Here is a 12674-nt window from a genome sequence, read left to right as displayed (position 1 = left end):
TCTGGTATCAATGGTGGAATGCTGACAAATTTGGTAGGATTTTCAAACAGCAAAGGGAGTCAATTCTTGAGATACATTTGAACCTCTTTCATAACCACAGATATATTAAGAGCAGTTACCACTAAATACTGATTTCATTTCTGCTGCTTTTCTAAGTTCCTCTTTGGAAATGCCACCCTTTAATGACTAAAAAGACACTTTACTATGCATAAGAAACAGGACTCCTGAGAGGGAAAGACTCCAGGAGAAAGGTAAGGAGTGGGATGGGGAGGTTAATTCTATTGCTTGCTGTAATGTATGGCCTCGTTTTACTCACACTCACACACACACACACACACACACACACACACACGCACGTCTCATAACCCCACTCAGATCCCCCACCACATGTGATAAAGTTGCTTCCACACTCTTTGCCACAGCTCTAGGACTTTCAACCACTAATTTACCTGTTTCAAGAAGGCCTTGTCAAATGCACTAGATGGTTTAGCTCATGAGGTTCTTAAAAAGCTATGGTGTTCTCTCCAAAAAGCAAAAAGATGTGTCACCAAGCATTTGTTTTCTGATGAGAAAGGATTAGTAGAAAACAGAATATCTTTTGAAGCGAGTCATGTACACGTGGTTCCCTTGATAATTACAAATGGCTTCTTTTAAGAAATTATTATTAACGTTCTAACTTGCTCCACTTTTGCAATTAGTGTAATTAGGGATAGTCACATTTAGGCAATTATACTAAATCTATGATCTAGAAACTGCATTTTAAATAATTGTTTAGGCTAACTCAGAAATGAGATATATTTCTAAGGTACTGTATTGTTTAGGGATACTTGATCCCTTGAAAGATACTTTAAAAGAAGAATAGCTACTTCACTACTTGATTTCTGGACTAGCCAGACATTACAGATGAGAAACGAGGATTAGAAGTGTCCTCAAATTAGAGTTAGCCTTGGTACATCAGTCTGGGGGGCTCAGGTATTGTTTACTGTTAAGTTGTTTACCTCCCTCCACTTGTCATTGTGTAACCTACTATTGATCCTCAGACCCCAAGCCTACATTCTGTGGCTTACAAGAAAGTTCTCCAGAGTTACCCACTACACTTGGTAAAACTCTTTTCTAAATGGCCAAATTACCAGCTTTGCAATGGCGACTGCAGTAAGAAAAAGACCATCTCTTCTCATCGTGCAGGTTTACAATTTTAGGCTGCTGGGTCTGGAAAGAATCTTTTCTTTTCACCTCCAAATTTAGATCACAGTCCAAGTGGCCATCGAGTGCTGAAATTCAAGCTTATTCTCAAAGAGCAGATGTTGGCCATGGACAAAGCAAATCCCTGAAGCGTACAGATTCCCAACCTGGGCTGGTGTCAGAGTTCCATGAGTGTGCTCCTAAATCTGGGTCAGTTGGGAAGAAAAAAGTCTTCCAATTACACCGATGAGAGGGAGCAAACAAAACAGCACTGTACTTAGCTTAAACTTAGAAAGCAATTTGTAATGCTCACGCTTACAATGGGGAAAGAAAAATAATTATGTGCATAAAATACTTTTTTGCACCCTTATTTTTAAATTATGCACACTTATTTTTAAATTCTAGGTGATTAACAAGTCAGCTTGTGGTATGCTGTCCCTGCTCTGGAGGCATTAACAGGTGGTAGATCATTTGCAAATATCAAGAACCAATGTATTTTGACCTCTGCTTTCTTCCTCCCTGTGGTGGGCTGAATAATGACTCCCTCCCAAATATTCACCTCCTAATTCGCAGAACCTGTGAATATGTTACCTTATAAAGCAAAAGGATTAAATTAAGGATCTTGAGATGGGGGAGATTATCCTGAATCATGCGGGTGGGCTCAAGATAATCACAAGTGTTCTTCTAAGAGGGAAATAGGAGGGTCAGAGTCCGAGAAGGAGATGTAATAACAGGAGCAGAGGTTGGACCAGTACCGTTACTGGAAGGGGCCACTAGTCAAAGAATGCAGGAGGCCTTTGGAATCTGGCAAATGCAAGAAGTGGCTGCTCCCCTAGAGCCTTCAGAAGGAAGGCAAGACTACTAAACTCATTTTAGACTTGTGACTCCAGAACTGGGTGATAATGAATCGTATTGTGTGAAGCCACTAAGTTTATGGTAATTTTTGCAGTGGCGATAGAAAACTAACATGCTTCCCCTGGTAGAAAGTCCTGGTGGAAGATACTTGAGGCTGCAGATCAGATTGGAGAGGCCCAGTGAGCAAGCTGCTAGGGAAGAGCTCACAGAAGCTGGGTCCTGAGAGAGATCCAGCTGTAAGTTTTTGCTGAGGCAACTGGAGTGACAGGGCTGCTGACACCCTGAAGTCTGCCTGGATCTGGCCCCAAGCTTGTGTCAAACCAGAACAACATTAAATGCAGAAAGCAGGGGCGCCTGGGTGGCTCAGTCATGAAGCGTCTGCCTTCGGCTCAGGCCATGACCCCAGGGTGCTGGGATTGAGTCCCACATCGGGCTCCCTCCTCAGCGGGAAGGCTGCTCTCCCTCTCCCACTCCTGCTGTTTGTGTTCCTGCTCTCGCTATCTCTGTCTCTGTCAAATAAATAAATGAAATCTTTTAAAAAAATAAATAAATACAGAAAGCACCCATTGCACAACTTCTCTGGCCCATTAGATAACATACACAGAGTGCAGAGAGCATGTTCCCTAGCTCCTGTGACACAGCTTTTTGGCCTGTACGCTCCCTCTGGACATCAAGAGCTGGAACTGCCTGCATTTCAATAGCAACCACTGCATAATGAAAGGTAAAGATGATAGCCATCATGACATAATGAATATTCCTGACCACGTGTCAAGAATCCACTTGTGCCTTCTTCCTTCTCAACAGAACTGATTTTGTATAGATAGCTGCCTCTCTATCTTATGGCCCATGAAAACTGACCCAACCCCACTCCACAGGCAGGCTCTGCTGACGTAAGTCAACCAGCACATTTTATTTTCTAGGGCACACTCAATGGTTCACAAGTTGGCCTGTGACCAAGTTCTTCAAAGGTGATCTCAGGATCCTTGCTTTGGATACCAGGGCAGGAGAACTTTTCTTACTTTTCCCTTGGACACTGTAGCACATGGATGTGAGGCCCAGAGTTGTACCCACCATCCTGCTACCAGCCTTGAAGGCAAAGTTAGAACATGGAACGACTGTGGGGAGAATGAGTGGAGCCATAGGATTAACTCAACCCAGTGGCTGGGTCCATCTCCAACTTCCAGGTAACCAGTCAATGAAGTCTTTTATTGGCTACTCTACCTGAGTTGGATTTTCTTTTATTTTTTGCTGAAAGCATCTGAAATGGTAAATGTGGAGATAAAGTTCTTAGGACCTACACTTTGTATATTCGCTTCAGAAGCTGGGAGGTATACCAACCTCTAAGTACTGGAACATTAGACTGAGCACTATTTTATTGAATCTTATACTCCCTGCCCCCATGGGTAGGAAGATCATTATTCTCATTTTATAGACAAGGAAACTGAAACATGTGGAGGTTAAGAAACTGGCCTACCATCATAATTAGTAAATGACAGAGTTGGGACCCAAACCTTGGCTACTGGAATCTAAATTCATCTACTTTTCCAGCTGAGAGCTGCTTACTTTCTACAGCTTCACAAAATCCGGAAAAATAGTTACCCTTGTTAATGCTTTAAATTTATATTATACTGTCTAGATGCTCTCTTAAACAATGAAGTGGATTCAGAAATAAATCCTGAAAATCATAAAGCCTTGGCTCTTTTTCTAGCAGACTCTGAGCTAGGAAGATTATTCACATTCCCAGAGCCTTGATTTCTTCACCAATAAAATCAAGTTAGCAAAATAAAATTCATGTTGAAAGAGATGAACGTCAGGATGACGTAGTGACAAGAGTGTGGGCTACTTTGTTCCAGCCATGTGACCCTGGTCAAGTCACTTTACCTCTCTGTGTCTCTATCCACTTCTACCAAGTCACAGATGGCTTAATACTCTAGAACTCCAGGTCTACCTGACCTGTGGAGCTCTTGAAAGGGTTGTACTAATTTATTCAAATGGCAAATGAACACCTATGGCTTCACTGGGTTAAAGTAATGAGCACCACGAATTTTACCCCCACCTTTTAATGCCCACCAGCCCTATCACGAAGCTATCCAACTTGCTTTTACTAATAGTACAACTAGAGGTCAAAAAATAAAGCAAAATCTTAAATCTAGTGGTCGCTGACCACAGTGAGTGGTCACTGTCAAGACACCACCCACACTACTAATCACTCACGTGGGGGAGATGAAGAGTGGTAACTTGATGGCTTTTTGATGACTGTCCTGATCGCTGACAGATGAAGGACCCTTCCCCTGTCAGGGGTCAGATGGCACCATAACACCCTCCTGATTTAGTGGGTAAGATTCAATGGGAAGGACTCATGCCCTCTGTGCTCTGTGCCCCAGAGCTTCCCCTGGGCTGAAAGTCTGGTCTGCTTCACAAGGTGGCCAAATACCTCCTATTTATTAGCAGAGAAGGTCAGGGAGAAAATTAAACCCATCGCCTCTGAGGAGACTTGGAAAATTCGTCAGGCTAATTTCTGTGTGCCTTTCCAGTGCCTCTCTGGCCCAGACGGTGCAGCAGGTGCCTCTTATGCTTAATTTCACGACAATGAGGCTGTTATTGGGATCATGGAGAACAAAGTTACAAGGCTCTCGGAGAACCTGAAAGGACAAGCCTGTAAAGACAGCCGGGAGCACTGTTCTTGGAGCTGCTCCGTATGCTCTGTGTCATCAGGGCCCGGAGACACAGAGGCATGCGATGGGGCAGGGCCAGTCCCAGGCTCTGCTGCAAGCCCAATGACTGTGTCAGCCCAATCCTCACTTTGTCTGTTATTTAGGCAAAGAAACACTCCAGTTCAAGAAAGAGGCCAAGACTCCTGCAGATAGGGGGTCTGCCGAGCCGGCCATGGCAGTGAGTGCTGCAGAGGAGAAGGAGCGCTGGAGATGGAGACTATACACAACTGGTGTGGACCCACGATCCCCACCAGCCCGCCTTCCACATGGCTCTCAGAGAAGGCTGTGTGTGGACAGTCATGTGGCCGATGTATATTTCTGCTGAATCCATTTCTAAATGCCCCTCCTCAGTGCTTTTCTGCCTCAGCCAGAGCCTCCCCGTCCCTGAGGGTGGAGATAAGTGGGGAAGCAAACTGCTTCACCCCAGGACTGCTTCCCCAGCCGGCTGGACACCCCCTGAGTCCCAGAGGCCGTCCTGCCTGCCCACGCACTGTGCTTTGGCAGTGTGGCCGGATTCTGCCCATCCAGCTCCGCGGCCGCTGGGCTCGCATCTGTCCTATGGAGGTAATTAGCCTGTTGTTTTTGAAATCAGTCAACCAGCCTCATAATCACTTTCTCAAAAACATTCCCACAATGAAACGACCATTGACGATGGGATGACGATGGGGAAAAGAGCACAGAGGGCAGCTACGGCTGCTCACGGGTTCCGGAGGGGGAACCCTGAATGAGCACGGGGTGGAGACGGGACAGGGACAGGCTCGGGGCCTGAGGCCTCAGTCTTTGCTGGGGAGGTGATTGAATCGCTTTTATCTGAGTTCCTATGTGTATTCAATCTGAAGAAGAAACTGACGAGGTGGGGCTAGAGGCTGCGTATCCTCTAGGTCCCTGCTCCCCACTCCTGTCCCTCCAGCCCCATGGCCTGGCCAGGGCACCCCTGCATGGTGCTCTGAAAGAGTGTGGGCCCTGCCTATGAACATGACCCCAGTGTGGGCCTCTTTCTAACTTCTTGCAGGAATCTTGTCCAAATTATTTTGCTTCTCTCTTTGTTGGCCTGGCGTGCAAAATGGGGACCTGGCTGTCACTGTATCTAGTTGTTTGTTGTGAGGATAAAGCAGATGAGATGATGGGAAGTGCCTAGCACAGTGCCTGGTAATTATTTTGGGTCTACTCCAGTAATCCAGATTTCCCCATTCGAAGGCCAGCTGATGAACAACCTTAATTCCATCTGCACCTTAAATTCCCCTTTGCCATTTAACCTATCTATAGCTTCCAGGGATTAGGACATGGACATCCTTGGGGCCATTATCCTGCCTGCTACACCATACTTATTTGAGTCCTCAGAAGATCTCATCTAGAGCACTGCAGTGACATCCGGTGGGCCTCCATACCTCCAATAATCCTGCACAGCGATCCTCTGGATGGCCATCTTGCTAAAGCAGAGTTGACTGGTGCCTAAAACAGTGCCTGAGATATGGTGGGTGATTAACAAACATTTTAATAGCCCAAAATAGTTAAAATTAAGTGCATACTCTGTGCCAGGCACACTTATAAGCACTTTGAATTTTTAACTAATTTATTCCTCATGTCAACCAAATAGGGTATTAGGGCTAGGCCCATGTTTTTACAGATGAGAAAACTGAGGCACAGAGAAGTTGTCACCTGCTTAATCTCACAGATATTAGGTAGCAGAGCAAGAATTTAAGACCAGGTGGCCGAAGTCTAGAGCCCTATGCTCATAACTACCTCACTATTGTTGAATAAATGGATAATTTGGTCTCAAAGACCTTTCATAGCCACTGCCTGGCGGGGGGGCAGGGGGAGGGCAAGATAAGGGATGGCAACTAGACTCAGGTGGACAAAGGTTTGAACTTTCATGCCACCACTGTGTGATCCTGCCAAGTTACTTAATCTGTCTTTACTTCAGTTTCTTCAACTATCAAATAGGAATAAAATCACCCACTTCATCTACTGCATATTTTGAGAATTACATGAGGTAATACAGAAGTGCTTAACACAGTGCTCAGGACTCAGCGGTTACCACGTAAATGTTAACCACCCCCTCCCTGCAAGGCCAGGTAGTATAAATACATGGTGATGACTAATATGTCACACTCTAAGGCTGAATGTAGTTTAACAATTGGATTTCCAAGCCACTCTGTCCTAACACCACCCTACCTCTCCCCTCTACCCCATTCCATTCCTCTGAGAATTCAACCAATCTCACTTGGTTGCCTCCTGGCATATGACATGAAATTTTCTGCTCTGGGGCTTTGTCAAAGCAGCTCTTCTCATCAAAAATATCTCCCCCCTTTATTTAAAAGAATTTATTTATTTGTCAGAGAGCAAGAGAGAGAGAGAGCACAAGGAGGGGGAGTGACAAGCAGAGGGAGAAGCAGGCTCCCTGCTGAGCAGAGAGCCCTATGCGGGACTCCATCCCAAGACCCTGGGATCATGCCCTGAGCCAAAGGCAGACGCTTAACCAACTGAGCCACCCAGGCGTCCCTGTCTTTCCCTTCTTATTTTATCTACTTATCTATGTTCTTTATGGAATCTGCCCAACTCCTCCTCTCTGGCCACCTGCTGTATTTTACCTACACTTTTATTATAGCATATCCAAACTCATGATTATATTGAGTTTCCTGTCCACAGCTGTTTCCTCTGTTGTTTATAAGGTCCTCATTTTCTTCATCTTCATGAGCCTCCCATGACTAACCTACACTGGAGGTCGGACAGATTTGTGGCAATGAGTTAAATGTAGAAACAGGGAAGATACGGTCTGAGCACAAAGACCCAGTAAAGAAAACAAATGGGGACACAGATACTCCACGGAAGGTGGAAGGTCATACATGCCCTTTTAGAAATGCCATGAAATGGTGGGGGCAGAAGGACGGAGGATGAGGCTGAAAGAAAGACTTCATGGAGGAGGTGTCTGTGCACGTGCATCAGGGGGAGAGGCAGTTTGGGGAGACTGGGACCAGGCTTACAAATATTGCCTGAGTGCCATAGATGGACCTACCACCGAATTGTCTCATTATGTGTGTAAGTATTTGGGCTGGGCTCCAGACTTATTTTCGGAGCAAACAGTAGACTCTTCTCCTCCTCAGCACTCAACAGGCTGAAACATTTAGGCAGGAGAGAATTTCAGTTAGAGCTCGTAGGCCACTCAGTGATGGGGCAAAAGCAGATACAAGTAGCAGGAAAAACCTCCCTGGGGAGAGCATTCAGGGAATGACAGAGATCAGGAATGCACCAACTTTGAGCTGTAAAGTGACAGGGGGTCTTCATTTGGTTAATTTCAGAATTTAGCGGAAATAGCTGGTTGGTCTCTTCTGGAGGAGTAACTCAGTGGCAACAGATTTATATTCAAGGAAACCCTACTTCAACTGTAGCGTGTGAGAAGCCCTGGCTTAGAACTAACAGGCAAAAGATTTTCTCGGGAATTTGCTGGATTGGGATATGCCAAAGAAATGTGACTTAGTATGGCGGGCTACTATTGTTGGATCTTTTTTACCTCTTCATTATCATATGTTTTGATAAGATTGTAACAGCTTTCATCGACAATATGGCTTAGAGTTAGTTTAGGCAGATCGCCGTAACTCTGAGCCAGCTAGCAGGATTCTCATGAGGTTCAGGACACTGTTGATTCCTCTTGGCTAGAAAAGCTGAAGTTTTCCGGCAGGTCATCTGGCCAACACCCACTGCTCATAGAGGAGAGACTGCACCCCCTTCCCTGAAAACCCCACCGAGCGCAGATCTTTGGCTTGGTCAACTTTGGCATGTTAGAATTTTGACTTCTGTTGGGTTTAGATTTCCTACATGGAACAGTGAGTCATAGTTGTGAGTCACCTGGCAGGTGTAGTAAGCCAGATAAAAAGATGATGGTTTTAAACAGACATGTACCTCTGAAACAAATAATACATTATATGTTATAAAAAAAGAAGAAGATAGTAGGAAGGGAAAAATGAAGGGGGGGAATTCAGAGGTGGAGATGAACCATGAGAGACTACAGACTCTGAGAAATAAACTGAGGGTTCTAGAGGAGAGGGGGTGGGGGGTGGGTTAGCCTGGTGATGGGTATTAAGGAGGGCACGTACTGCATGGAGCACTGGGTGTTATATGAAAACAATGAATCATGGAACACTACATCAAAGACTAATGATGTAATGTGTGGTGACTAACGTAACATTAAAAAAAAAATAAAAAGCTATTCTGTATGTAATAGCTATATTTGGGGGTTTTACGGGACAATGGAAAGAGCATGGAACCAGAGTCAGAAAATGTGAAGCAAGTCACAGCTTTACTCATCTCGGTTACCTTGGGCTGGTGACATTCAGTCACCTGGAAATTGTTCTGGAACTAGGCAGTGGTGAAGAGAATAAATGAACAAGTATCCCTTAATTCTTCAGAGTACTATTTTCATCAACTATACAATACAGGAGTGAAAAAACCCACCAGTAGTAAACTGATACATGTTAAGTATTTGGTGAATTGTCAATTCACTATCCCATGTCATTATCTGCATTTTTAATAGTTTATCAAACGTAAGGGAAGAAAACAAAACTTATTAATATTCTAAAGTATTTTGACCCTTTTATCACAACTGGCTATGTATTCAGAAACACTGTCTCCATCTATTTGTTAAAAACAATTTTGGGGGTGTGGCAGTTAAACTATTCCCAAGATTTTCTCTTCATATGTCAGCCCTGAGTGAGGGGCTTTCTGTCTCTCGAACATTTGGCCAAGGAACCTGTCTACTGACAACCAGACATGCTTGACCACCTCTGGAAATCCAGGATAGGAGACTGACAACACAAAGCTTGAACCTCTCACAATTCTCCTTCTGGAAGGGAAGCAGCATGAGGTGAAGACATGGAGTCTCACACTGGAGTGGCCTTATTTACATAATGTTCCACTGCAACAGACAGAACATGGTCTTTCTGCCCGAGGCCCAAGGTAGCAGTGCTGAAGATTGCAATCTCTGGAACACCATTCTTAGAGTTCGGGGGACTTCACACAGCCAAGTGATTTCATCTGACTCCACTTACCTACCATGAAATGGTCACCTTGTGGGACCCCCAGTTGTGACACATTATAGGTTGGAAAGAAGCATCCACTTTCAAAATAGACTCTCAGCAGGTAATATGGGTCAGCTCAGTCTATTTTTAGTTCTGCTTTGGCAGGAACCACAAAGGGGATCTAAGCTCACTTTTGTGCCCTTAGAATCCTGCTGGCACATCCTCATCAAAGACCTACCCTTTCCATGGTGACAGCACTGATCAAGGTTTGCCAGTGTATGTACCCCACTCACTTTTCCAGAGGCTTCAATGCTTGTGCTGAAAAATGGTGAGGCTTCCTTCCCTTCAGAGATATGTGGCAAAGATGGGAGGTCAATATAAAGGGCAGTAAGATATACGGACCCCAAAGTAGTGTTTTCAGACAAACCAATCATAGCTTGGCAGGCTCTTGCTCTAGTCTATGATTTGAAAGCATGCTCCAACATGGATAGAATAGGAACAAGATAAAACGCAACTTTGTCAAACCTCGGAAGTTCCTTCTTTAGACAAATGAAATATTTGCGGAATTTGGTACTAAAGAGCATCCTAATTATATATAATACACAATTTTCTTCTTGAAAAGTTAATGGTTTATAGACAGTAAACTGCCTAATAGAACAAATTATGATCTTGTTTCAATGAGTCACAACGGTAGGAGTCATGTCTACCATAAGGCTTAGAGAAATGAACTTGGACAAGGTTTGTTGTTGTTGAAAAATTGAAGGTCAAAGTCCTCTAGGATGCTACGTTATGAAAATCGTAGCCAAAACCCCAAAATGACCCCCATCAAAGCCCACATCCATTTCTTTTACTCCCTTTGTATCATTATTTAATTTTCTCACGGAGGCAATTTGCAATGCCAAGGAACCAGAAGCAGAGGTGACAGAAACAACAATGTCTAAAGGAGGAGGACAACTGAAACCTCAAAGAAGAACAGAAACCTATTTACAGGTGTTTTTAACTAGACAGACAAGAGCAGACCCAAAATAATAGATCCCTCAGGTTTCAGAAGACTCTGAAAGTAAGCTCCTTAAATTGGAAGAGCAGCATAGCCCCAAATACACAATAGCCACCACCAATTATAAAAGAATGCCCAGATGCATCCTTTGACGCCTAGGCAGTCCATCTCACAGTATCTGTCAGAAAGCCAGTTCCCGTCATTATGTCATAGAAGAGCACCGTGTCAGGAGGACTGTGATTGAAAGGCATGGTCACTCACTAGGGGATCTCTCTTCCTCTTCTGTTGGCTGTTCCTTCTCAGGCTTGGGAGGGCCTTTGATTTTATACACCAAGGCACGGAGCTTCCCAGTCCAGGAGGTGTCCTCCTCCACTTCTTCCTCCTCCTCCAGGGGAACCCCTAGCAAGGCACAGAACAGAGTGAAAACCTCAAACAGTACATGAAACCACCATATGATTGAAAGAACATAAGGTCTCTGCTTCCCACCCTTCTGGAACCTTCTAAAGATACCATAGGCAGCTCCCCATAAATATTTACCTCTATGAGGTCTTTTGACAAGTTTTAAAAAGATGATTTCTTGTGTACAAGAACATCAAGTAATTTCAAACCCCACCCTTAACTTTTTCTAACCTAAACTCCAAAAGGGCTCTGGAGTATCTAGAAAGAAAAAGTTAACATTGAGTCAGTTCAAATGAAAAGACCATCTATTATTTATATATTAGTCAATCCACCCATACACAAGCAGCACAAATGCTGAGAACCATTTAAAATCAGCAGCTATGTATCAAAGTAGGCACTGCTGGCTTAGAATTCTTCAGGGCAGAAGTTATCATTCTCTCATGGCAAAAGCTAAGAAGCAAAGGGGATTGGAATCTTGGTTTAGTTGGGAGCAGAGTCCGACTAAGTAAAGTGGGAGAGGTTTATGTAAGTATTGGGTTTTTTTTTTTTTTCTTCAAAAACCCTGTTCACTCTCTTCTAGCTCACAGAATTTCTTCTTGGTAGAAGTTTCTGTCATATGTTATGCCAGAATTATTTCCTATAGCTTCTCTGACCCAAGTAGTTTGGGCAGAATCATTTCTTGAGCGATTACTATTGTACTGTTAACCTTTGAACAATGCAGGGGTTAGTGGTGCCACTCATCTGCACAGTGGAAAATCCACATATAACTCCGACCCTCCAAAACTTAATTACAAATAGCATACTTCTTGATGGGAAGCCTTCCTGACAATAATAAACAGTCAACTAACACATATTTTTAAATGTTATATGCATTATGTACTGTATTCTTATAATAAAGTGAGCTAGAGAAAAGAAAATGTTATTAAGGGAAAATACACATGCAGTACTGTCCTCTGTTTATGGAGACAAAATTCCGCATCATACGCAGACCCGTGTAGTTCCAACCCATGTTGTTCAAGGGTTAACTGCACCTTTAAATAGAAAACTTTCTTCCCAACCCCACTAGCTTCTAATGGATGAATCAGGAACAGACTTGTCTTTGATACAGCTTTTGCCTCAGAAGCTCACCACAGTGAATGAGAAGGTCCTCATGGAAGTCATAGAGCTCCTCCCGTATCTCTTCTGGGCAGGGGCAATTCTCTCCCAGTTGAAAGTTAAGAAGCATGTTGATCTTTGAGGGACAAAGAAGAATAGGTGGTTGGTTCCAGTGTTGGTAAAAAGAACTCAGATCCTGCCTTAAATACCTAACATTCTTTGCCAATTTTGTCCAACTCAAATTCATTTATAAAGATGGCCAATAGGTGTACCTGGATGGCTCAGTCAGTTAAGCATCTGCCTTCGGCTCAGGTCATGATCTCAGGGTCCTGGGATCGAGCCCCACATAGGGCTCCCTGCTCCACGGGGAGTCTGCTTGTCCCTCTGCCTCTCCTCCTACTTGTGTGTACATGTGTT

General features: G+C 44.0%; 1 protein-coding gene across 1 annotated transcript in view; it reads right to left on the bottom strand.

Annotated features, from left to right (window-relative positions):
• RYR3 (ryanodine receptor 3) overlaps positions 1 to 12674 on the bottom strand; it is a 509236-nt gene that overhangs the window by 147668 nt on the left and 348894 nt on the right. The window contains 2 exon segments of the mRNA XM_064570716.1: positions 11025 to 11162; positions 12291 to 12393. Of these exon segments, the coding sequence (XP_064426786.1) occupies positions 11025 to 11162; positions 12291 to 12393 (241 nt within the window).

This window comes from Mirounga angustirostris, unplaced genomic scaffold, assembly GCF_029215605.1.
Source record: "Mirounga angustirostris isolate CCGP_5_RB_7025 unplaced genomic scaffold, mMirAng1.0.hap1 SCAF_9, whole genome shotgun sequence".
Lineage (NCBI taxonomy): Eukaryota > Metazoa > Chordata > Mammalia > Carnivora > Phocidae > Mirounga > Mirounga angustirostris.
Note: the sequence above shows the minus strand (reverse complement) of the source record. Positions and strands in the feature narration are given on the sequence as shown.